This window comes from Dendrobates tinctorius, unplaced genomic scaffold (assembly GCF_039654945.1).
Source record: "Dendrobates tinctorius isolate UK_male_01 unplaced genomic scaffold, ASM3965494v1 ptg000084l, whole genome shotgun sequence".
Taxonomy (NCBI): Eukaryota; Metazoa; Chordata; class Amphibia; order Anura; family Dendrobatidae; genus Dendrobates; species Dendrobates tinctorius.
This window is the reverse complement of record NW_027361752.1, coordinates 39,418,856-39,446,127: the sequence shown is the minus strand read 5'-3', so window position 1 is coordinate 39,446,127 and position 27,272 is coordinate 39,418,856. Positions and strand designations below refer to the sequence as shown.

Here is a 27,272-nt window from a genome sequence, read left to right as displayed (position 1 = left end):
GAATTGGCATTTTTTATAAAAATATTCACTTTGAGTGACACATCTATTAGGTCTTTTATTTAACAGACTAAAAGTTATGTTTTAATTCCACCTATTGCTGTGTATACATAAGCATCTTATGGGGCCCATCTTGAACTTTATGGAGGATTATATGGGGCATATTTTGTATGGCGCTTTTACCAGTAGCTGCTGCATTTCCCACCCTATGCTTATACTCGAGTCAATATGTTTTCCCAGTTCTTTGTGGTAAAATTGGTTTCCTCGACTCGGATCATCTTGTACTCGAGTATATATACGGTACCTTTTATTTATGTAAAAATAAACAAAAAAGCACACCTATTTGGTATTGCCGCGTTCGAAATGATTCGACCTATAAAACTGGCCTGTGAATACAGTAAAAAAATAAAGGCAAAAAAAATGCTTTCTCATCATACGGCTGAACGAAAAGTTGAATAAAATGCGATCAAAAAGACAAATGTAAATAAAACTGGTATCTCTGAAAATGTCATATTGTCCCGAAAAAAACAACCCGCCAAACAGCTCAGTCAGCGGAATAAAGTTATAGCACTCAGAATGAGATGCAAAAATAATTATTTTTCCATAAAAGTTTTTGTGTAAAAGGGCCAAAAAATAGAAAAACTATATAAATGTGGTATTGCTGTAATCATACTTTCCCGAAGAATTAATCTGCCCTATCAATTTTACCACGCGCAGAACAGCATAAAAAAAAAATTCTTGAATGGCTGGTTTTTCTTGATTCTCCTTCCAAAAATCAGAATAAAAAGCGATCAAAAAAGGCTATGTGCCTGAAAATTGTACCATAAGACTATGTGCACACATTGCGGATTTGTTGCAGATCTTTTTTTTTCTGCGCAGAGTTGCAACAAATCCGTAAATGATTGCTCATGCAAGGTTAATGAATAGGAATCCAGAATTGGTGTGCACATGCAGAAAATTCCATCCTGATTTGCAGCGTTTTATTTTCCGCAGCATGTCAATTCTTTGTGCGGATCTGCAGTGTTTTTCCTCCATTGACTTCCATTGAGGCGCTCAAATCCGCGACAAATCCGCAGGTGTAAAAATGTTTGCAGATTTGATGTGGCTTTCATGCCGATTTGGCTGAAAAACCGCAGCGGATTTTTAAAATGCAAATCAGAAGGAGGAAGTGTATGCAGGTGGAGAATCAAAAATAGAGCCAATCTTGATTGAAACATATCAACAATGGAGGTAGGACTTGAAAAGGAATTTTTTTACTGTAGTACATCATTAATGAGCTAACAAATCTGCAGACAAAGCCACATCCAAATCCGCATGTCAATCTGCACAAGAAACGCACGGAATTTCCACTGCGTTTTTGCCAAGAGATGCAGAAATTTCCCCAGGCAAATCCGCAACGTGCATACATAGCCTAAAAAAGTCAACTCGTCCCGCAAACAACAAGTCCTCACATGACTGTCAGTAGAAATATGGAAAAATTATAGCTATCTAAATATGGGGATGCAAAATTTTGCAATAAAAATCGTCATTTAGTGTGTGACAGCAGCTAAACATAAAAAACCCGATATAAATTTGGTATCGCTGTAATCGCACTGACTCAAAGAATAAAGTCATCTAATCGCTTATATTGCACGAGAAACGACTTATAAAATAAATAAAACCAATTCTTAACATGCTTTTGATTTGTTCACTCTGTCTCCCAAAGATCACAGTAAAGCTCGGCTCACATTTATCCTTTGCTCTGTGCTGAGCGCTTACACCAGGGTTTCCATGTAAATCTCTGAAATTCTGAATTTAAACAGAACCCCCTAAAGAAGATACCCCCTATAATAAGGCAGATGAAGGCACTTTGTATTCTGATTGGCCTATGATCCGACGGTGTCTGTATTTTTTGGCATGCATAGAGGCGCGGTCCGCCACTGTTTTGTGCGCTTCTGAAGAGGACAACAGAGGCTAGACAGAGCTTAGAGAAACTCTACTGCCTCATTCTGAAAAGAAACTCTGCCTAATTCTGCAAGCTGTACAATTTCCAAAAATGGGGTCACTTGAGGGGGAATCTGCTTTTCTAGCTCTTAGGGACTCTATATGGAGTCCGCAAACTATTGTAAGACATTCTACGCTCCAGGAGGCAAATAGTGCTCCATCCCTCCCAAGTCTCGCCATGTGGCTAAGCAGTACAGTAGAGCCACATTTAGGGTATTTCCTACATTCAGCAGAAATTGTGGGACAAATTTTGGTGCCATTTTTTACCCTTTTCCTCATGTGAAAATGTAAAATCTGGGGCCACAACAACATTTTGGTGGTAAAAATGTTTTTTTTTTTTTTTGTTTTTTTTTTCTGCCCAATGGTATAAAATTCTGTGACACACCTGTGATGTCAACATGAGCACTGCACCCCTAAATTAATTCATTGAGAGGTGTAGTTTGTAAAATGAGGTCACTTTTGAGGGGGTTTGCTATTCTGGCTCCTTAGTGGCTCAACCAATGTGACACGGCAATCTCAAACCAGTCCAGCAAAACTTGAACTCCCAATATGGCACTTCTTCCCTTCTGAGATTTGTACTGTGCCTTAAAAATAGTTTTTGACCACATATGGGATATCGGTGTACTCAAGAGAAATTGCACAACAACTTTTGTGGTCCATTTTCTCCTGCCTTGTGAAAATCAAACACCCAAAAGCCACGATTGGCTACTGGTATTGAAAGGAAAACCTATATATACTTTGGTTTTACACCCTGTTGAGAGGTTGGTGTTTTTGAGCAAGATGGAAGCTATTATTGGAAACATCGCACAGGCTTACATTGATTTTGCTTTTGAGGCCAATTCTTTGGCAGCAGTTGTCATGGAAAAGGAGCGACAAAGGCAGCGTATCGTGCGTCTTCGCCGACGTCGTTTCTGGATTCACCCTATAACCGCACAGAGGATGACACTGGGAGTCTTTGCAACGTTATATCTGTCGTTGCGAGGAAATCCAGAGAAGTTTTTGCTTTATACGAGGATGAAAGTGGAAACTTTTGATTTTTTTTTTTGCTGGACAGGGTTGGAGAACTGATCCGGAGACGTGACACCTACTGCCACTTCTCCATCTCACCACCGGAGCGTTTGATGGTCACTCTCCGGTAAGCCAATTTTTATTGTTTCTCCTCCAAAGCAGACTTCAGTATACTGGAAAATGTGTCTCCTCCTGTTGTTGCTGTTATTTTGCATTAATTATTGTTTTTGACTTTTCCCACAGATTCCTTGCAACAGGCGAATCACTTTCCTCGCTACATTACCAGTATAGGATTGGGATTTCAACATTATCAGGTATCATCAAGTACACATGCCGCGCATTGTGGGACAGTCTACATGAAGAGTTTATCCCACAGCCCACAACAGAGTGGTGGCTCGAAATAGCTGATCAATTTTACAGTATCTGTCAGTTTCCAAATTGCCTGGGTGCAGTTGATGGCAAGCACATCAGGATCACAAAACCAGTTGGATCGGGATCTGATTTTTTTTAATTCTAAAAAATATTTCTCTATCGTCCTGATGGCGATTGCAGACGCCAAGTACAAATTTATTGCGGTGGATATTGGGGCCTATGGACGCTCCAATGACTCACAAGTTTTTAACCCCTTCACTACCAAGGGTGGTTTGCACTTTAACTCCCGGGCCAATTTTTACAGTTCTGACTACTGTCCCTTTATGAGGTAATAACTCTGAAACGCTTCCATGGATTCTGGTGATTCTGACATTGTTTTCTTGTGACATATTGTACTTCATGTTAGTGATAAAATGTTCGTTCAAATAACTTGCGTTTATTTGTGAAAAAAAAACGGATATTTGGCGAAAATTTTTAAAATTTTGCAATTTTCCAACTTTGAATTTTTATGCTCTTAAATCACAGAGATACGGCACGCAAAAAACTTAATAAGTAACATTTCCCACATGTTTACTTTACATCAGCACAATTTTGGAACCAACATTTTTTGTTAGGAAGTTATAAGGGTTAAAAGTTGACCAGCGATTTCTCATTTTTGCAACACCATTTTATTTTTACGGACCACATCACATTTGAAGCCACTTTGAGGGGCTATATGATAGAAAATACCCAAAAGTGACACCATTCTAAAAACTTCACCCCTTAAGGTGCTCAAAACCCAAAACCACATTCAAGAAGTTTATTAACCCTTCAGGCGCTTCACAGGAATTTTTTGAATATTTAAAAAAAAATGAACATTTAACTTTTTTTCACAAAAAAAATACTTCAGGTTCAATTTTTTGTATTTTTACCAAGGGTAACACGAGAAATTGCACTGCAAAAGTTATTGTGCAGTTTGTCCTGAGTACGCGGTTACCTGATATGTGGGGGGGAACCACTGTTTCGGCGCATGGCAGAGCTCAGAAGGGAAGGAGCGCCGTTTGACTTTTTCAATGCAAAATTGGCTGGAATTCAGGTCGGACGCCATGTCACGTTTGGAGAGCCTCTGATGTACCTAAACAGTGGAAACCCCACATAAGTGACCCCATTTTGGAAACTAGACCCCCCCCAAGGAACCTATCTAGATGTGTGGTGAGAACTTTGAGCCCACAAGAGCTTCACAGAAGTTTATAACGTACAGCGGTACAATTAAAAAAAATCATATTTTTCCCACAAAAATGATCTTTTCACCCCCAATTTTTATTTTCCCAAGGGTAACAGGACCCTAAAAGTTATTGTACAATTTGTCCTGAGTACGCTGATATGTGGGTGTAAACGACTATTTGGGCGCATGGCAGAGCTCAGAAGGGAAGCAGCACCATTTGACTTTTTTGGCTGGAATTGAGATCGGACACCATGTCGCGATTGGAAAACCCCTTATGTACCAAAACAGTGGAAACCCCCCACATGTGACCCCATTTTGGAAACTAGACCCCCTAAGGAACTTATCTAGATGTGTGGTGAGCACTTTGAACCCCCCTGTGCTTCACAGAAGTTTATAACGCCCCGGGCGAGAAAATAAAAAAATTCTTTTTTTCCACAAAAATGTTATTTTTGCCCCCAATTTTTTATTTTCCTAAGGGTAACAGGAGAAACTGGACCCCAAAAGTTGTTTTGCAATCTGTCCTGATTAGGCTGATACCCCATATGTGGGGGTAAACCACTGTTTGGGCGCATGGCAGAGCTTGGAAGGGAAGGAGCACCATTTGACTTTTTCAACGCAGAATTGGCTGGAATTGAGATCAGACGCCATGTTGCATTTGGAGAGCACCTGATGTGCCCAAACAGTGGAAACCCCCAATTATAACTCCAACCCTAACCCCAACACACCCCTAACCCTAATCTCAGTCCTAACTCTAGCCCTAACCCTAATGGGAAAATGGAAATAAATACATTTTCTTTTAATTTTATTATTTTTTCCCTAACTAAGGTGGTGATAACGGGGGGGTTTGATTTACTATTTATGGCGGTTTTTATATTTGGCAGCTGTCACACGCTAAAAGACGCTTTTTATTGTAAAAATAGTTTTTGCATCACCGCATTTTGAGTGCTATAATTTTTTCCATATTTTGACCCACCGAGTCATGTGAGGTTTTATTTTTAGCGGGACGAGTTGACGTTTTTATTGGTACCATTTTTGGGCACATGACATCTTTTGATCGCTTTTTATTCCGATTTTTGGGACGCAGAATGAACAAAAATCAGCGTTTCATGAATTTCTGGGGGGTGCGTTTACACCATTCTGCATGCGGTAAAATTGATAAAGCGGTTTTATTCTTCGGGTCGGTACGGTTATAGTGATACCTCATTTATGTCTTTTTTTTTTTTTTTTTTTTTTTTTTTTTTTATGTTTTGGCTCTTTTATGCAATGAAAACAATTTTATATAAATTATTTTTGCATCGCTTTATTCTGTGAGCTATTACTTTTTTATTTTTTCGCTGATGATGCTGTATGGCGGCTCGTTTTTTGCGGGACAAGATGACGTTTTCAGCGGTACCATGAATATTTATATGCGTCTTTTTGATCGCGCGGTATTGCACTTTTTGTTCGGCGGTATGATAAATCATTTTTTGCTTCGTTTTTTATTCTTTAAGGGGTTCGCTTAAGGGGTTAACTAATGGGACAGTTTTATAGGGTGGGTCGTTACGGACACGGCGATACCAAATATGTGTACTTTTATTTTTTGTTTTTTTACCAAAAAATGAATTTATTTGGGAATATTTTTTTTTTTTTAATTTATTTTTACACTTTTTTTTTAACGTTATTACATTGTCCCAGGGGGGACATCACTGTCCTGTGACAGATCAGCGATCTGTCACAGGCATAGACGCAGACTTCCTCATGCTTGCGCTTTGCAGGCACTGAGGAAGCCAGCTCCCTGCAGGCCCCCGAAGGTCCCCGTCGCCATATTGGATCCGGGGACCTGCAGGGAAAGAGACCCCCGCAGCAGCGCTGTACATTGCGCTGCTTTGGGGGGCTCAGGGAAGCACTGAGGGAGCCCCCTCCCTGCCGATGCTTCCCTTTAACCCCCGGTACACCGTGTTTGATCGCGGTGTGCAAGGGGTTAATGTGTCGGGGGCGGGCCGTGACCGCCCCTGACACATTGTGCCGGGTGTCAGCTGTGATAATCAGCTGACACCCGGCCGCGATCAGTGGCGCTCACCACGTGGGCGCTGCTGATCGCGCTAGGCATAATATTCCATCCATGGGACTTGGGGCCCAGGTCACATGGACGGAATATTACGTCCAATGTAGGAAAGGGGTTAAAGTTTCAGCAATGGGCCGTAATTTGTATAGAAACACATTCTAATTCCCACCTCAAACTTCTGGGCCACCACTGCCATTTGTTTGCGTAGGTGATGAAGCGTTTCAACTGCCAGAACACCTGCTCAAGCTGTATGCAAGCAGAGACTTGACACCAACAAAAAGAGTGTTCAACTATCGACTGACACGAGCACGGAGGATGGGGGAGAGTTCTTTTGGAATGAGATTTTAAAACCAATTTTGTACCTTGTTTTACTTTTCAATTTTTTGGGGTAAAGTTATTGTACCTTGCTATCTTACATTTTGTGAAAGTTTTGGACCTTTACCGTATCCAAAATCCTTTTAGTACCTTTTTTTTTTTTTTTTTTTTTTTTACTCAAAGTATTATAAATTATGAAATTCCTGACAATAAAGCTCTTTCAAAGCTAAAAAGGATTCATTTATTTTAAAACTTTCTACAAATTCATGTAGTGTGGGGTCTAGAAACTAATATAGAGGCTATATAGCGGTATTATGGAGGGAGGATGGGGTTGGTGATTTCTACTATATTATTGACCTCTTTGGCCCTTTATGAAAACAATTATTTTCTCTTTTTTTAACAATTCTTTACATAGTACCTGACCGGCACTACGCTGACCGCCATATTATACTACCCCAGTGATGGGTATGCCAATGTGGCACCCGCTGGTGATCCAAGGACCTTCCACAGTACTGCCAACCAGCAGGCCTCCCCCCACCGCCACACACGTACGTTTACTCATACACGTGCTTGTACACACACACATACTCATGCACACTCACACACACTCACATAGTCACACACACATTCAGTTTTATACATAGACATGTAATATTCAACAGTTAATGACACCATACATTTTATTGACTCCAACAAAAAATTTATTTTTTATCAACTTTAGCTGAATTTTTTTTTTTTTTTCAGAATATTTTTGGTAGCAAACTTTTTTTAGAAAAAAAAAAATTAAAGATTTGTGTAATGTGTAGCGGAAATAGTATTGGAGGGGCTGTCAGTTTGGACCACTTCAACAGCGGCGTTAGTGTGGGAGGATGTAGTTTGTGAGGGGTCAGAGACCAAAGGACAAGGTATAGGAATGGAGAAAGAAGGTGAAGGGGTGGAGAAAACAATAGACTGTGGGGAAACAAAACTGTGGGTGTTGATTAAGGACGGTTGAATTTGGGATGCGGAAAGAGACTGGATGTATTGGGCAGGAAGTGTAGGTTGGGAAGGGAGTGGAGGCACGGATGCAGTAGGGAACTGGTACGGGGAAGGAGACTGGAAAGGGGCAGGAGGTTGGTACTGGGTAAAATGGTATGGTACAGGAGGGGTAGGAAGGACCGGGCCTGGAGCAACTACTGGGCCGGTTGTAGGGGCTACTGATGACACCTGTGCTAAGGCCACCTGGCAGGCTTGCATTACATGCAGCTGCTGTTCAGGAGGTAGGTTGTCAAGGCGCTCAATTACAGCTTTGAAAAATGAATGATGCGGCGCTTTATTTGCATCAAGATGCATCCTTTCAACACGCGTGTTTAAATCTAGCACCCCTCGACTAACAAGATTGAACCCAGCAGACATTTGCTGGGTCATGACTTTCATAGCGTGTTGAAAGGATGCATGTAGATGCAAAAACTCCATAGCTAACTGCCTTTCCTGACCCCGGTGATGCAGCCGCCCAGAACTCAAAGGTGTTCTGTTGAGGGCAGCTGTTTCAGAGGGGTGAGGAAAAGGAAAGCCTACCTCATCAACAGCAGCTTCATGTAATGAAGCCTGCACAGATGCTCCAGCAGAGGATGATGGGGCTGAGGGATCACACACAAGGGAAAACAGGGAGGTTGCAGAGGTGTTGGGTATGTCGTGGTCCCCGGTGACGGCCTCCTGGGGGATCGCTCCAGAAGGGTTCAATGCAGGCTCCCGCGTGCTGCTGAAGGTGCTGTTGAAAAAAGTAGAAATAAAATTGACATTAATATCATGATATTGATTACCCCTGGCTGCAAAAAAAAGTTACACATTTTAACTTTTTTTATTTAGTAACTTCAGGTAGGAATCTTTACCTTCTTGTCACCATAGTTGACCGGAGGAATGACGGGGCCTGGACATATTTATAGCGGCTCCTGCGTCCTCCTGATCCGCTGGGAGCCTGCATCTCTTTGTTGAACTCCTTCTTGAAGCGATCCCGCACTGACCGCCACTGCAACTGAACTCTTTCCCCTGAAAAGTGAAAACACAGACTGGTTAGGATCAAGCACAATACATCCGGAAACATTACTGAAATGTGATTACTTACGCTGTTCTTTCTGTGCCCGAGAATGGAGTTCCTCCCAGTTCAGTACCACAGCCTGGCACACTTCCTCCCAGAGTCTTCTAGTAACACTAGCATCCGCATGGAAGCGGTCCGCCATATTCCATAGCGGCTTACGATCTCTCACCATATCAATTAGGAGGTCATCATCAATAGCCACATCCTCACTGTTGGAATCGTGAGCACTGAGCACGCTCTGAAGCCTGTTTTAAAGACAAAAAAAGGTAGACATAACAATCACAGCATTAAGTACAAACCTTACAAAAGAACAAAAAAAATGTACTTACTCTATGGCGACCGCCCCGACGTGGTTGCAGACGACTCTGGGAGGCACTTTGAGGAACTCTGACGAGCCACAGAATCAGAAGCCTTTAATGGAAAAAAAAACAAGAAAGGGAAAATTAAATGCTGTAATGTTGACCTGTTTTTTGAGTCCAGTGATGTGTATGAAGATCTTTTAGTGCAATGCATGCAAAGATATACTCGGGGAGCCCACTCCAGGCATTTCTCCGCTACGTCTGTCTCTTTCTGAGAGACCCTCAGGTTCAGCTTCCTATTAAACAAGAATGCATATATAGGGTTATGTGTACCAAGAATGTTCTGGCAAAAAAAAAAAAATTACCTCATTTCGGTGGCGATGTGAGGGAGGGCACCCAGAAGAAGACATGTCTGGCTGAAAATCTGTAAGTGCAAATAATTGTTACCTACAGCACAAACCATATTTAAAGCTTTCAGGCCTTAATACTTACATTATGGGTTGCAATGGGTTCACACAGGGTTTTGTCAGTGGTGGCCTGGGCAACTTCCTGCATGAAACAAGCACAATGTAGCTAATATTTGCAACAATGATTTTTAAAATAAAACAAAAGAACAAAAATAGTAAAAAATAAGATTATTTTGAATTCCACTCTCACCACCCTATAAAATGCAGCTTGGACAACCAACCATCGCAAAAACTTCTAACAACTTAATCTGTATATACTCATGTATAAGCCGACTTGAATATGCCCCCATATGATGCCCCCCCCCCCAAAAAAAAATTACCTCTTGTGGGTCCATCGCCGCTGTCTGCCACTTCTTGTGTCAGTGACTGTACAGCCAGCAGAGGGGCGGCGCGCACTTATCACGTCAACGCACCCCCTGCTGACTAAACGCCACTTACAGAAGATGCAGCAGAGACTGCAGTGAGCAGCAATGGACCCAGGAGAGGTGGATATCGCTATACTCACATTGCACAGATTCAGGAATGGTAATGAGCGGAACCATGTTACCGCTGAAGACAGGAAGGGAGACAGTGGAGAAGCGAGCAAGGCTACAGATACGGCAGCAGGACTGGTAAGTATGATCTGTGACACCCCCGCTCCCCCTCCGACCCACAGGTATATGACCCCTGTATAAGCCAAGAGGGGGACTTTAAGCCCCAAAAAAGGGCTTAACATCTTGGCGTATACACAAGTATATACAGTACCTCCCCCTACAGTATTTACACATAACTACACACACCCAACCACGCAAACTACATCGCTCCACCCTTCATAATTAAAATCCCTCCCCACACTGATGACCACAGCTGTAACTTTGTAAAACCACTAGTACAATGTAAGAACAACATTAATGTACGTGTGTGTGTATGTGTGTGTGTGTGTATATATATATATATATATATGTGTGTAAAATATATATATACACACACATGCAGTAGCAGGTACAGCATGGGACTCCAGCGTGGTGCCCAGCAGTGACGGCATTGTTGGGGGTTTTGCAGTGGAGGGGTCCAGTGGGGATCATGGAGACAAGTCAGCAGGAGGGGGGAGCCGTGGCAGTGGTGGGGTACCAGCAGTGGGTGCCATATTGAAATAGCCATCTCTTGGGTATTTCAATTTGGCGGTCGACGTGTTTTCAATTGGTGCAGTGGATTGTGTGAATCAAGGACATGCAGACAGACAAAACGAAAACCTATGCTTGCAAGAAAATGTGGAAACTCACACTCAAACTCCTGCTCGATGGATGTCCAATAGTGGATGGCTGGCAAATCCATTTGGTTGGTGGGTGGTGGATGTCTGGCTGGCAAATCCAGTAGGTTGGTGGCTATCTGGCAGATCCAGTGGCTGTGTGGATCCAGTCAGCTCTTCCTCCTCTGCATGCAGTGTGATGAATGCCCTATACCTTTCCTATGGGGGGGGTGGAGATTGGCAGGTGTTTTTCTCAAAATGTGATACTTTTTTGAGCATGCTCAGTGCAAAAACCAGATCCGGCACCGGAATCGGGCAAAAAACGGATGCCACCGGATCCGGCGCCCATAGGCTACCATTATACAAAAAACCGGATGTTGCCGGATCCGGCATCATCCGGTTTTTAGCCGCAGACAAAAACGTTACATGCAACGATTTTTCCAGACGCCGGACAGGCTATTTTTGCTGGATCCAGCAAAAACCGGATACGCCGCATAGGCATCCGGCGCAATGCGGCGATAATGAAGCTCTACGGGGAAAAAAACGGACCCGGTGGCAACAGGTGTCGGATCCGGTTTTTACACTTTTCGCCGCATCGCGCCTGATGCAAGAAAACTGAAGTCTGAAAGTAGCCTAAGCTGAGCAGCAGTACTCAAGGTCAAGCAGCAGCCGCAAAAGCAAACAAGATTTTAGGGTGTATAAAAAGAGATAAAATCCTGCGATCCCAGCGTATTGTTACCTCTTTGTAAATCACTGGTGAGGCCACATCTAGAATATGAGATCCAGTTTTGGAATCAATTTTAAAAAGGATTTTCAGAAATTGGAGTCAGTTCAAAGTCCGGCAACTAGATTATTATAAGGGAATGAAGTCCTCTGATATGATGAGAGGTTGGAAAAGGTGGCCTTGTTTAGCTTACAAAAAAAATGCCTTAATATGTGTGGTCAGTACAGAGGACTTGCACATGACTTATTCCTTCCAAGAACCATACTAAGCAACAAGATGCACTCATTAAGGGTGGATAAAATGTGATTCCGGCAGCTAAATAGGAAAGGGTTCTTTACAGTTGGAGTAGTCAGACCGTGGAATGCATTAGCACAGCTCAGTCTCCTCTTCTATGATGTACAGCAGTGGTTGTTGGATGGCGCAATGACTTCACTGCATCGCACCATCTGACATCCCCTGCATGTACTATCTCCAACAGGGTGTACACCGGACATGGTCTGCGTTCTGCTAGAGTTACAGCTCTTGTGCCAACGGCACTGCTCACAACAGGTATATTCGCGTCTGACAGACACAAATCCAATTGAGTGCCGGGAGAGAGTGATGGCCAGTGCGCAGTCAGGGGTGAGCAGGGTCCGTAACTGACATTGCTGCTCTATGTGCCAGTGCCGGGCGGAGGAAGATGCTGAGCTACCACAGACATTAGGTAATGTCATTTTTCATATACAGTGTGCCCCCTCAGGGAGGCAGGAGGTAGCGCCCTGGGCGAGTGCCTACCCTGCCTATCCCTCGTCCGAACCCTGGGTGACAGCCTACCTATACATGCGAGATCAGTCATTTTTCTGCAAGAAAACATGTCCTTGCTCCTCTCGCAGCGCTAGGACATTGTCATGATTAAACATTTCACGATTAAAATAAAATTATACAGGAAAAAATGTTCTCTCCTCTGTGGAAGTTTTATCAACAGTTTTATGTTCTAAGTGACTGACATTTCCCTGAATAAAGAAGCAAGGACAGACAACCTAGAGTTGCTATATTTAACTTGTTAGATGGTGAATCATCTATCTCTTGTTGTCAAAGAAACCTGCAGTATATTGTTCCTGTATCACTATGGTTTCTGGCTTGATCTATTACTTCACAGATTTATACACTGCAATACTTTATAAACACATCGGATCCTAGTTATATGGATTCTTGTCCTAAGCAAGGTTTCACTGCATTTTGAGTCTGAGGAGTCATCACAGACATCATTTCACCAAAGAGCAAACAGTACAAGAGACTTAAAGTGAACCAGTCAGCAGGATTTTGCTAAGTAAACTACAGCCATTGTCTGTTTGCGCCGTTAGGCTATGGGCACACTTTGCGGGTTTAGATGCGTTTCCGCAGCGTTTTTGGACGCGCGGAATTGCATCAAATCCGCAGTGTATTGCACAGCCAATGTTATTCAATGTGAAATTGAGAATTGATGTGCACATGCTGCGGAAAAATCTGTGCGGAATCGCGTTTTTTTTCCGCAGCATGTCAATTCTTTTTGCGGATCTGCAGCGTTTTTGCACCCATTGACTTCCATTGAGTCAGGCAGATCCGCAGCAAAACCGCAGATGTAAAAATCTGCGGATTTGGGTGTCGAAAACGCTGCAGAGGGAAGTGATATCCATGAGGAAGTGTGTGGGCGGACTATGTGTGTCTATTGTCGCGTAAGAAGGAGTCACCATCTTGGAATGAGCATGGAGTCCTATCGTTGCATGGAGATATATGTTGGGCGTCTAATTGATCTAGTAAATTTTGTGTGTCTGTGTGCGTCTGTGTCTGTCACCATGCGACGACAGTGTGACAGGGATTGTACTCAGTTGTTGGATGGGACTGCTGCTCCTATCCGGCTATGATAATGGGAAAGTAGTCCCATCGTTCGGTGACTGAGTACAATGGTTAACAAAACACATAATCACATATAGAACATATAATCACATACAGTACATACAACATATAGTATCTACAACATACAGTACGTACTCACCATATACATCTAATTCCCCGAAGCCATCAATCTCCTGTAAAAAATTTAAAAATAATAAACCAATAGTATACTCCCTGGTCCGCCGTAATCCAATAATAACGAATGTCCCACGCCGATCTCCCACGTCCGCCGGTGATTCACTACCAGGAGCTATGCTGTCAGTGTATCACTGAGCCGCTGGAGTTCTCTGGAGTTTTGCAGCTCCGTGCTGTCACGGCACTAGAGCTGCATGACAATTTTACCACGCAGCTGTAGTGCCGTAAGTGAGAATACCGGAGTGAATGAACTCCACGGGAGATTGTCGTGGGACACTCGTTACATGGACTACGTTGGACCAGTGAGTATACTATTGGTTTATTATTTTCTGTTTTTGCAGTAGATCGATGGCTTCAGGGAATTAGGCGTACAATAAAGGTGGAAAACAGTGTTGTGTTTTATTTCATTAAAATACTTTATTCTAAAAACTGTCTTTATTTAACTTTCACTACGATAGGAATAGTAATGGAGAGGCGTCTTATTGACGCCTCTCCAATACTAACCAGGCTTGATGTCACCTTACAATACAAAGGTGACATTAACCCCTTATTACCCTATATGCCACCGCTACAGGGCAGTAGGAAGAGAGAGGCTAAGCGCCGAAATTGGCGCATATTAGAGATGCGCCATTTTTGGGGCGGCTGTGTGCTGGTATTTGTAGCTAGGGGGGCCAATATCCATGGTGAGAGAAGGAAGATCCGGCACTGGAGACTTGATAAAATCCACGATAAGTTTTATTCACATAATTTCATGATAAAACCATAAAGGGGAAAACAGACCCCCACGCCTGACGCGTTTCGAACCTTACACCAGGTTCTTCCTCAGAGAAGAACCTTATTGACACCTCTCTTATTGACACCTCTCCATTACGAACCGGGCTTGATGTTACCTTACAATACAAAAGTGACATTAAGCCCCTTATTACCCCATATGCCACCGCTTACCCGTATGCCACCCCTTATTACCCCATATGCCACCGCAGGGAGGCTAAGTGCCGGAATTGGCGCATCTTAAAGATGCGCCTTTTCTGGGGCAGCTGCGGGCTTGTGTTTGTAGCTGGGGGGCAATATCCGTGGTCCCTTCTTAGGCTATAAATATCAGCCCGCAGCTGTCTGCATAGCCTTTCTGGCTATTATAGGGGGACCCCCCCCGTGATTTTTTTTTTTGGGGGGGGGCTCTCTTGGGATTAGGTTAAACATTCCAAAAATTCCTGTGAAGCAACTGAAGGGAAATAAACTTGTTGAATGTGGTTTTGAGCACACTGAGGGGTGCAGTTTTTAGAATGGCTTCACTTTTGGGTATTTTTTATCATATAGACCACTCAAAGTGACTTCAAATGTGATGTCCCTAAAAAAAATGGTATTGTAAAAATGAGAAATCGCTGGTCAACTTTTAACCGTTATAACTTCCTAACAAAAAAAATTGGTTCTAAAATTGTGCTGTTGTAAAGTAGACATGTGGGAAATGTTAGTTATTAAGTATTTTGTGTGATATATATCTGTGTTTAAAGGGCATGAAAATTCAAAGTTGGAAAATTGCAAAATTTTCGCCAAATTTGTTTTTTTCACAAACACGCAAGTCATATCAAAGAAATTTTACCACTATCATGAAGTACAATATGCCACAAGAAAACAATGTCAGAATCACCGGGATCCATGGAAGTGTTCCAGAATTATTACCTCATCAAGGGACAGTGGTCAGAATTCTAAAAACTGGCCTGGTCATTAACATGCAAACCACCCTTGGGGGTAAAGGGATTAAAGGTAACCTATCAGCAAGATAGTGCACAGTAAAGACCCCGTCACACTAAGCGACTTACCATCGATCCCGACACCGATATCAAGGTGTCAGGATCGCTGGTAAGTCGCTATGTGATCGCTGGTGAGCTGTCACACAGACAGCTTCACCGGCGATCAGCACAGCGATGCCGAGCGCCCGGCATCGCTGGCCATCCCTGTAAAAAACAGAATCAAAATAAAAAATATAGTTATTCTCACCTTCCGACGTCCCGTTCAGCCATCCCGCCTCTCTCCATGCTCCGGTCCCAGTGATCCTTTGCGAGAATGACCGCGAGATGTCACGGTCTCGAGGGATAACAAAGTCTCGCGGTCATTCATGCAAAGGATCACTGGGACCAGAGCGAGGAGAGAGGTGGGATGGCTGAACGGGACGTCGGAAGGTGAGAATAACTATATTTTTTTTATTTATTTTTTTTTATTTTTTTTTTACACCTGATCGCTGGTCTCCCGCCTGTCACACACAGCAATGCGTGCTGGCCAGCGGGAGACCAGCGACCAAAGAAATGTCCAGAGGTTTCTTCCAGCGATCAGCGATACCGGCAGGGGGGCCGCTCGCTGATCGCTGTCACACACAGCGATCTCGCTGGTGAGATCGCTGTTACGTCACAAAAGTTGTGACTCAGCAGCGATCTCGCTACCGAGATCGCTTAGTGTGACGGGGTCCTTTACCTACAATCAGTGTCAGGTTGGTGCTGTTATACTGATTAAAATGATACCTGGGGTGATAGAATCCAACTTGTGGTTGTTTAATCTTTATTTTCCGTTTTTAGTTAATGATATGCTTGTGCTCCAGAGTGGCCTGTGCAGTGGGGGGTCTTCATGTGGTGCTCTGATTATTAGGTATTCATGGGTATGGCTTCTGACAGGTCACTGATCCATCAGTGACCTCTACCCCCTTGTTAACATAATGAATATTATAAATATAGCTTGAAAACAACCCTTCTGCAGGCAGATGCCAGCGGTGGGGCCTGCACTGCAGCATGATCCCATTTAATTAATTTGATGTAATTCTTATATTCATAAAAGAAATAAAAAATCAGTTAGCCTCCAAGCTCTCTACTCAACGATCACTGTTTTCTTGATGGCAGCAGTGCATTTGAGCCTGTGGAACCAGATATATCAGGCCAGCTATCCCTACACAATGCACATCTGTGATACCACAGTTGAACTTGAAGCCCCATCGTTTTGGACATTTCTCGAGCTGGTCATCGGTCGTGTAGACTGGTATTCGCTCAACTTATATTGCCAAGTGCTTCTTGAGAGAAGGCATCACAACTCCAGCTGTGTTAGGACACAGAACTTTCATTGCATTGTTGTATTGGTGGAAGTGTTTGTATGTTGCGGCTTCCCCAATCCGAAGACGGGTTTCCAATTGGACTTGGATTATACAACTGTTGTGAACTTCAGGCCACTTACTAAAAATCTGAACTTAGAACTTTTATAGTTATTGTTGCATACTTGTGAGTTTCTTTTTATCTTTCAGGATACAGATCGACGCTGGATATCATCAGAAAACTTAATGTCAAATGGATCATTGTGAAATCTGTAATGGTAATGTAAATTATGAAGTAAAGGGGGCTTTACAAATAGCGATATCGCTACATGTGATACTTACCTCCGTCCGGCTCCCCCGCTGGCTATCGCTGATCGCGCGAGATCGTCCACTTCCATTTCTCGTCGCCAGCTTCCTGCTGGTGCCGACGAGCGAGCTATGGACGCGGGCGGAAGACGGCGGTCATCGCTTCGTCTGAAAGGTAAGTACGACCGCTGAGCATCGCTTCATCGCTGGTGAGATCTGCCTGTGTGGCAGCTCACTAGTGACCATTTAGCGATGCACCAGCGATCCTGACCTGGTCGTATCGTGGTCAGGATCGCTGGTGCATCGCTAAATGTAAAGGGGCCTTAAGATTCCCCGGATTTATCACATTGCAGAATCTTCTAATGTATTTCACACTGAACTATGCTATGTCAGTGTGAGGGGTTTGATCCCCCCCCTTCCTTTCCTTAGCTTGTCAGAAATTGCAACCTCTGCCTCTGTCTGCAATTACAGCTTGTAACATTACACCAGCTCTTTCCTGTCCCCCTACCTCTTCACTGCAAGGAATGTTAATTAGCCAGGAGAGGATTTTCCTTTGTCCTCATCATGTGGGTAGATATGTGTGGGAAATATTAAAGAGGCCGTACCTCGGACCCCGTTCGTGACAGAAATATGAAACTTACATATTTGGACGTGCGCAGATCGGGCTTCACTACAGTGGTTCTTGCGAAATTCTAACATCAACAGAACCAGAGAAACAGTTCTCCTGAACAGAGCGGAATAAACAGCTAGTGTTTGATGTCATTACAAAACTAATTTCAATATAAGATGAATGATGGTTCTGACGATATTCTACTAGGTTCTCAAGCCCAGATATGATGGTTATAAGTTTTCAGAACCCAAATCTGTACTTTGAGAAAGGGGAGGACCGTCACCAGCCAGCCCCTTTGGTGATGTCACAAGCCCAGACTTATAAGCAGGGCTGTGGAGTCGGTAAGCCAAACCTGCGACTCCGACTCCTCAATTTCCCTTACACCGACTCCGACTCCACGACTCCGACTCCCACACATATTGCTTATATTTAAGTGAAAAATGTATTGTAGTACAATGTGAACCTCAGACATTTAATCATTTTTATGATCCCATAATCAAGATATTTAGATAGAACAGAATATATATTGGTGTACTACCCGGTTTTCATTCTTTTTGGTACAGATACGATATGGATAGACAGATATGGATAAATGGATAGAGCAGATTTCTAATCTGCTTTTGCTATTGAAAACATTATCTATGAGCTCTAAAACCTTTCAGGTGATGCGGTTTTTTAAATAGATGATCAGCTTTTGCAGCTGAAAAACGTATCCTCAAAAAACACAGGAAAAACGCTGTGTGTGAATGTAGCCTTAGATCAGGAATAGAACAGCCATTTATAGGACATTTCATAACTTTCCCAAATTCCTATGAAAAAATATTCAGCACATCCTGCATTGAATTACTGTACCCAATTTATTATATATTTTAGGACTCGGAGTCGGTCCATTTTATACCGACTCCAACTCCGACTCCACCAAAATGAGCACCGACTCCGACTCCACGACTCCGACTCCACAGCCCTGCTTATAAGTCTGCAACTGAGCCCCCCGAGAGTTGCTGCTTGGGAGCTCTGTGCCACAAGACCTCATCCATGAACTACGATTTCTGGCTCCATCCCCAGCATGATTCTGCCTGAAATGATCTAAGCAATATGTAAGTGTATCTCTCTGCTTTTAAATGCCTTTTATTTGTAATGGTATTGTGCATATTTTAATTGTCTCATTTTGTAAAGCCTTTTTATTGTCTGTAAACACTGCCCATCTTTTGGGAATAAACTATAATATTCATTATTTCCGCCTCCTTACTCTGTGACGAATGTACACGTGCCTGAAGTAATTACGCTACTAATTTGGGGTTTGCTACAGACCCTATTAATTAAATTATTGATTAAGAGAATCGTTAGTTGGTGGCAGCGAAGTGTGGGCCCGGTTGGGTGGGTGAAGCTGGCAGCGACGGAAGGGGTTTATAAGCTTTTGTGTGGCTGCGGCCAGAGCATTTATAATTCCCTCGCTGAAGCGCACCTAACAGCCAGTCCACAGTGAGCGGCCCGTCCGGCGACCAATTATCCCAGGTGTAGTTCCCTGACTGACCTGAGGGTAAGGGGGGCGCCGGAGAGCTGCAAGTTCCAAAGTGGAACTGGAAAGTGGGATATACATAAATCCCGACAGCTTGTAACATATTGCGGCAGTGGTGGGATAACTAAAATAAATCCCCCTCCGGTAAATTGTTAGGGCAAGACTAGCTTGCTGTTTATCACATGGTGCCAGCGGTGGGATAACTAAGATAAGCCCCCCTGTGCCTGTGATAGCCATGTGCGGCCAAAGGTCACATCCCCTGGTCTGTGACATATTGGTGTCAGCAGTGGGATCGTGACATAATGGTGGTGCCAGGTGGGATCGTGACAAAATCTAAAGATTTAAGATGGGGAGTGTCATTTCCCATGATTTGTCCCATTGAAAGGGTTTCCTTTACGCTCTTCTAGACAATGACACTATGATAAAGACCCATATGGGTTGAAACATTGTTACTTTTTTTTTTTTTTAAATTCGTTTATTGAACTCAAAACAAGAAAAGGATGTAATGTACAGCATACATATTTGCTCGTGGTTATGAACATTGTACAGAGCATAAACACTCTTATTAATATACGAGTAATACATGCATAATCCCCCAAGCATATACAAAAAACAATGGCCTATATATTATAAACATGTACATCAATTATATCTCACAGGCCTCTATCATGTCGCTTAGATAATGCAGATCGATTATAAATTCCTAAACTAGACTACAACTACATCAACTATTTACCAATTTGCAGCCTACTATCCTTCACCATAGTGTCTCACATGCAATGTCTCCATCCTACAATGTAAGATGAGAAGAATTCCATTTCTCCCAGATCTTTTCAAATTTACCCGGGCATCCCCTATTCTGATACAATGTGCGCTCGTATGGAACGATCGTATTTACTAGATGAATCCAGTTTCTGAGAGAGGGACATGAATTGTCCATCCACCGTAGTGCCAATACTTTCCGTGCCATGAACAGCGTTTCACGTAGAAATATCCCAACATGGTGACCCCAAACAAGCAGACCAGTGGCTCAAGAGGGACAGGAGCTTGCACCAGTGATGACAAGAATAGCTTCACCTCTTTCCAGTACTGTAGGACAGTGGGACATTGCCATATCATGTGGACAAAGTCTGCATCTGGTGCATGACAACGCAAGCATTCTGATGATTGGAATCGACCATCTTAAAAAGTCGTATCGGAGTCAAATATGATTGGTTTATTATATAAGCTGTATCATTCTATTATTAATAGATGGTGATACTCCGAATTGTGTTACATTTTGTCATAACGTGCACCAAGTATTTCATTGTACCCCAATTGTTGAATTAAAACTTTTCATCACTATCCATTAAGAGTATGCATTGAAATTTCTTCAGCCTTGGTCTTGGGGTCACACACCCCAGTCCACCAGCACCTCACTGAATGACAGAGTGCACGCCAAAACTCATCTCTACTTATGGACAGATGAGACCAAGATAGAGCTTTTTGATCAAGAAAATGATTTTACTGTAAAGCAGAATGAGGCCTACAAAGGAAAGAACACAGTACCTACAGTCAAATATGGTGAAGTTTCAAAGTTGTTTTGGAGTTGTTTTGCTGCTTATGTCATTGGATGCCTTGACTGTGGGTAAGGCACTATGAAATCTGAAGATTACCAAAGTATTTTTGGTTGCAATGTAGTACCCAATGTCAGAAAGGTGGTGTCACGATTTATTATGGGAGTCATGGCAGCTCTGGTTCTGCTGTAATTTAAATGTTGCTTTTTCCTTTTGGTCAAGCAAGAGTTAATGTCAGTATGTTTCTGGCAGCTGCTTTTAGGCTGGTCAGCTGATGTTGGTTGGTAACCACTCCCACCCTCCTTTAAATAGTCACATGACCCATCAGCTGACTGTCGGTAATAGTTATTCTTTGCAGACCAGCCTGGAGTTAGGAGCTCTTTTGTGTTAGTGGTGTAGCTGCTACTTCTGTGGTAGTTCAGATTCTTGGTGTCATATTGTCTGCTACTTGGAGCTTAGCAGCAGGGCCTGAAGCTTTAGTCCTTTATCTTTGTCCCGTGTTAGTAAAAACACAGGCGAAATGACAATCTGCAGTGGTGGGGCTAGCATCCTTGCCTGCCAGTGCAGAGTATATTGAGGTGACAATCATGGACTAGGCACATGACGGCGGCAGGGAAAATGACCCATATAGGGCATTAGGTGAGCTTAGGGACAGGCACAGGTTGGTGTCAGGAGGTGTCCCATCCCTCACTCCCTACTGACAGGGCCTTCCTCACCCTTTTCCATCCCGTCGTTTTTGTATGCTATGTCATCCACCGGACTTACCCGTGTCCGAGCGTGACATTATTACCGACCCTACCATTTTTCGGAGATCCTATGGCTTCTGCACGCCTGATCCAGACCCTCACAAATGAGATTACGGAGTTGCGATCTCAGGTGATGCAGCAGCTTCAGTTTGTGTATGCATCAGCTTGTGTCTGGAGTCTTGGTCTCAGCTCATACCCAGGCTCAACCGGCATCCAAAATTTCTCTCAGCCAGAAAAGTTTGACCTAAGTTGTACATAATGTGAATTTGCATATAGGGGACTCTTCATGAAGAGTTCCTGTCGTGCTACGTCTTGGAGGGTATACCCACTACCATCGTTTTAGGCCTTGGCTGAAAAAAAGCACAATCCTATCATTGATTGGTGGTCCAGAGAAGTAGTCAGTTGGGGTTATATTTTTGTTAAAACTTACCTGGGAGCTAGGATCTCTATCATCCTTCTTAAATCTACCCCTTCTTCTCCGGTGGAGGCAGCTAAGGTGCTACCAGGGAATAGGGGCAAGACTCTACCCTCAACTCAGGTAATCTCTGAGTCTTGGTGTCCTCCCGGGAAGAGTGGTCAGGGGAGGGTGATGGTTCCATCTAAGTATGCTGAGGGTAAAAGTTTGGTGACACTGGGAAGGACGCCTCTGTTGTCTGTCCATCTTGTGGAAAGGTACATGTGGTAATAAATGTTTCGGGTCCAGACCTGTGTGTGAATGAGTATGTGTGGGTGTCCACTAAAGACATCAGGTGGAAGTACACAGCTGGGACTTGGAGTTCTAGGGTGATCGGGCCATATAGGGTGTCAGCCGTTCTCATCCTTCGGACCTTCCAGCTAGTTTCCCCTCAGTAATGCATGTACATATTGTGTTCCACAGGTCATCGCTCTTGAGATTTGTTGCACCTCCGGACTGCGTTTGCCATGGCCTTGAGGATCAGGTAACTACGGGGGTATATACTAGTGAGTTGATGTGTCCTTGTCATACATCATTTCTGGTCAAGTCCAGTCTTAAGGGTCCAGAGGCCATTCGTTGAAAGGGGGGTGCTGTCACGATTCATTATGGGATTGGTGGCAGCTCTGGTTCTGCTAATATTTAAATGTTGCTTTTTCTTTTTGGTCCAGCAAGAGTTATTGTCAGTATGTTGCTGGCAGATGCTTTTAGGTTGGTCAGCTGATGTTGCTTGGTAACCACTCAAACCATCCTTTAAATAGTCACGTGACCCATCAGCTGACTGACTGCAGACTTTTGAATCCCCCAGCGCATGCACTGTGCGATTCGGAGATTCACCTATTTCTGAGCGGGAACCGGAGAGTATGTATTTGTTAGACTTAGGCTATGTGCACACTTTACGGAATTCCTGCGGAAGTTACCGCGGGAATTCCATTTCGCAGGAAAACCACATTTTAAATTCCTGCGATTTTCCCGCGGAAAAACTAGCACTTTGCAAGCGTAATTAGCTTGAATAGATTTCTCTGGCCAGGAGGTGGCAGGATTGTCACGTCTTTATTGTTAAATGGCTGTACAGTAGCTGAAATCTCCTTTTGTATACTTGTGATGGGTGTATACATGCTTGTTTTATTTAGGTGTTTGGTACTGTGTGACTTTGATTACTACTAATTGTTATAATACAACTACTACAATGTCATTAAAGAATTTATTTTTGCTAGACAAAGGCAACTCCCTCAATATTACCACTTGAAATAGGTATTCAGTGCCATTCTTACCTGTACAACAAAAGAGAGCACAAATGTTTTACATGAGAGCTACATGATGAATGTAGCAAAAATGTTTTTGTTTGTGTTTTAAAGTCACCAAAACATTTATCTGAAATATTGTGTTTCATAGGACAGAAGGAATGCAAAAGTTGCAAAACATGGATACAGAGTTTAAAGGGTTCTGCTCTATGCTTCAGGGATAGTGACGTGTTCTATTAGTCCATTGTGTATAAAAATATACAAAATAAGAGCAGGGGTACTGGGACACAGTTATGCTGGAAAAGAGCAGCGCCTTTCCTAAAATGTTCATACATACAGTAGCATGTAAAAGTTTGAGCACCCCTGGTCAAAATTACTGTTATTTCTCGGGCTATGCTCCTGGCGGAGGAGTTTCTAAGGGGTACCGCCTCCGGGTACAATGTTGCATAGTCCATCACCACTAATGTATTGGTGCCCTCTGGGGGACTTAATCAGGGGCCCTACAAAGTCCATGGCAATCCGGTCAAATGGAACCTCTATAAAGGGTAACGGCACTAGTGGACTTCAGAAATGGGACACGGGCGAAGTAAGCTGACAAGTGAGACAGGACCAGCAGTAGTTAACAATCTCTCTGTGACACCTAGACCAGTAGACCTCCTAAGGACCCATTCTTGTAGTTTGTGTACTCCCAGATGTCCACCCAAGACATGGGAATGGGCCAGGTCTAATATTCTATGCCTATAGGGACCTGGTACTAACAACTGCTCTACCACTTCCTCTCTCAGCTTAATGACCTGATATAGCAGCTCTCCATTTAAAGCAAAAATGTGGAAACCTAGTGTCAGCCCCCGGCTCTTGGCCAACCCCATTTAGCACTGTCACATTTTCCAATGCCCCTCTTAGGGCAAGATCCCACATTTGATCAGTCCCAAAATTTCCACCAGAAACCCCCAGTTCAGGAATCTCGGCCTCACTGGTCAACGTCTCGTCCTCGTCACCAGCCAGGACACACAAGGGGAACTCATCCACCTCCGACTGCGATGGGGTTTCATCAGGGTTGAGCTGGCTTCTGTCTGAGACACTTGGTATCCCCGTCTTCCCCCGTAAGTCCCAGAACAGGCTAAAGTTCCGCCCTATTATCACCGGGTGTAGCAAGTCTTTAACCACCCCAACCTCATGCAATTCAACAGTTAGTTTTCATAATCACTCTGGCAAAGGGATAGTCCTTGGTGTCCCCGTGGATAAAGCGGACGCCTACATGTTTCCCTGGGATCAACTGATTGGGAAGTGTGGCCCTTATCAGGGTCACCAAACTCCTCGAGTCCAAGAGTCCTGACACCAGTACTCCGTTTATTGTCACGGGACATGCCTGCGGCCCCTCTCCGAGCTGATAGTCCACACTGTAGGCGGTATAGGCATAGCAGGAGCAGCATCTTCCTAGGCTGCAGTCTATCTTTTCGGAGGTCAAAGAACAACGTGCAACTGTATTACCCAGACCGCGATATCTCCAGCACAGCAAGTCTTCACCCCTGGCCTTTGACAACCCCTCAGTGACCTCTTGGCATCTAGGACTCTGGCTCTACTACCCCGCTTTTGTTGGGGTCAGGTTCCCGCTCGGTACCCCAGTATGGGGATACACTACCCCATAGCTTCCTTAGGGATCTCTCGACCACCTGGGACTGTTCTACTAGGCCCACCAGTTTGTCCACATTCCGGGGATCTCCTTGGGCAACCCATGTCTGCCCCGGCCTAGGAAGGGAGTGCACAAACTTGTCTATGACAATCTGCTTGACCATCTGGGCTGGAGTGAAGGATTCCGGCTGCAACCACTTTTGCAGCAGGTGTAGCAGATGAAACATTTGGGATCGAGGCGGTGTGTACCCATAGTACACCCAATGGATGAACACTTTGTGCTCTGACAGACATAGTCACTCCTACGTGTGCCAAAATTTTGGTTTTTAGTTAGGCATACTCCTGAGCATCCTGTAATACCAAATCATAATAGGCCTTCTGGAGCTCACCAGTCAGATAGGGGGCCAGCAACTCCGCCCACTGCTCTGGTGGTAGCTTCTCACGCTCCGCCACCCACTCGAACACAATCAAAAATGCCTCCACATCATCACCCGGGGTCATTTTTTGCATGGCTCGTCTTACCGCCTTCCAGACATACGTGTCGTCACCTGGACTTGGGGTAGGGGCTGCTGGCCTTCCACGGACCGCCTCTGCAAGCAAGTCACTCTGCTTCTGGTGCTGCTGCTTCATTTGCTGTATAAGCAGCTTACTTGTATCTTGTTGCGCCATCTGTTGCTGCTGTAATTGTTGCTGATGTTGTAGTTAGTGTTGCTGCTGTGCTTGTAGCAGATGTTTGAGCAGGTCCTCCATCTTGCCTGATGTATGCTGGCTTGTGGCCATCACATGTGTTCACTGGGAATTTTGCCCGCACTTCTAAAACCACCTGTTGTATATCGGCTCATTCAGCTGCACACGTTAGACAGACACAGGAACATTGTAGTTTGAAAAATGCACTTAGTTTAGTTTAAGAACAGCATAAACCAAGGGTTATGCATAACAATAAACACGGCCCACTGGCAAAACATCAAAACAAAATGGTGGCACTACATCCAATCCTTGCATTAAGGCTCGGACTGGCCCATAGGGGAACAGGGGAATCACCCGGTGGGCCTCTGTGCAGATCTGGGGCCCCCAGCCCCACTATATGGGCAGTACTTGCCATAATTCACTTGATTCACTCTGTATAGAAAAAAAGCAGCATCTCATCATCCATTACACAAACTACCCAGTTTACTAATATATAAAGATATAGGTACATTTATGAACAAGGGTTGTGTAATATTTGTTTGCAGGTGAAAAGTGGGCCCACCAAAGTCAATGTTACTGGTGGCCCCTGCTTGCATTAGTGGGGCTCAGGGTTGGCATTATCCTTTAACAAACACCACGTGCACAAACACTTTCCTGGAGTCCTTCCTCTCTAGACACTCAGCACCCAGACTGCCTCTGGAGCCCAGATATTTAAGCCCAGACCATGTGACTCCTCACGCATGTGACAATATTGTAGAATCACACATGTCCTGTCAGTACACGGCGTTGCCGGTTCTGCAGGTGGAGGTAAGGTGGACATTCTCCCCAATTGCTTTATGAATGTCCACATAAAAGTAGCCCATTCATGCAACTTTAGCGTAAGCCTCACAACGCTTTAGTGGGCTGGAGGAAAATATTCCGGCTTTATATCACAGACGCCATTAAGCGCAATGACACATATCTCCCCTCCAGTAATTTACCAGTAACTTTGTGACTATGTATATCGTCTTTTTAACCTTGTTGAAGAAATAAAGAAAAGCATCATTTTACTCCAACCCTGGTTTGCTGAGTTCTTGCTGGATTTTCCTTTTTGTTCTCATATATATATATATACCGTATTTTTCGCTTTATAAGACGCTCCGGATTATAAGACGCACCACAATTTTTGAGGAGAAAAATAAGAAAAAAATATTTTTTAATAAAATGGTGGTGCCTCTTATAATCCTTGCATCTTATTGCTTACCGGGGTTGGTGGCTGCGGTGTAGAGGGGTCCCAGGCTCGCTGCTGGAGGAGGCAGGCGTGGAGTGATGCTGCAGGCCGCATTCAGGGATGAGGGGGGGCTCCGATGTGTGCTGTTGCTGCTGCAGAGTCTTGTGCTGGTGTCAGGTTTCTCCACTTGTCCGGCGGTTGGAGGCCGGTGCTGCAGGTGCTCCGGTGCGGCGTTGTGTGTCCATCGATGCCCGGGGCTCTGCCGACATTGTTTGACAGACCAGAGCCCCAGCATTTCCTTGGTTCCCGGTATATGTGCGCTGAAGTGCCGGTAAAAAAAAAATGGCCGCCGGCGCGTGCGCAGATGGGATCTCGGGACCAGTTCTCGAGAGATGAGATCTGAAATCTCATCTCTCGAGAGCTGGGTCCCGAGATCCCATCTGCGCACGCGCGGCGGCCATTTTTTTGCAG

The 27,272-nt window shown here is 44.0% G+C and overlaps 1 protein-coding gene across 5 annotated transcripts in view; it reads left to right on the top strand.

Moving 5' to 3' along the window:
• HUNK (hormonally up-regulated Neu-associated kinase) overlaps nt 1–27,272 on the top strand; it is a 211,520-nt gene that overhangs the window by 18,295 nt on the left and 165,953 nt on the right. For 2 of the 5 annotated variants that reach the window (XM_073584561.1, XM_073584557.1), the window contains exons 2-3: nt 17,051–17,118; nt 22,455–22,515. In XM_073584561.1, the coding sequence (XP_073440662.1) occupies nt 22,499–22,515 (17 nt within the window). In that variant the 5' untranslated portion in view covers nt 17,051–17,118; nt 22,455–22,498. Of the gene's footprint in view, nt 1–3,251; nt 3,303–17,050; nt 17,119–22,454; nt 22,516–27,272 lie in introns of those variants that run through there. The other 3 variants (XM_073584558.1, XM_073584559.1, XM_073584562.1) reach the window with 3 other exon arrangements.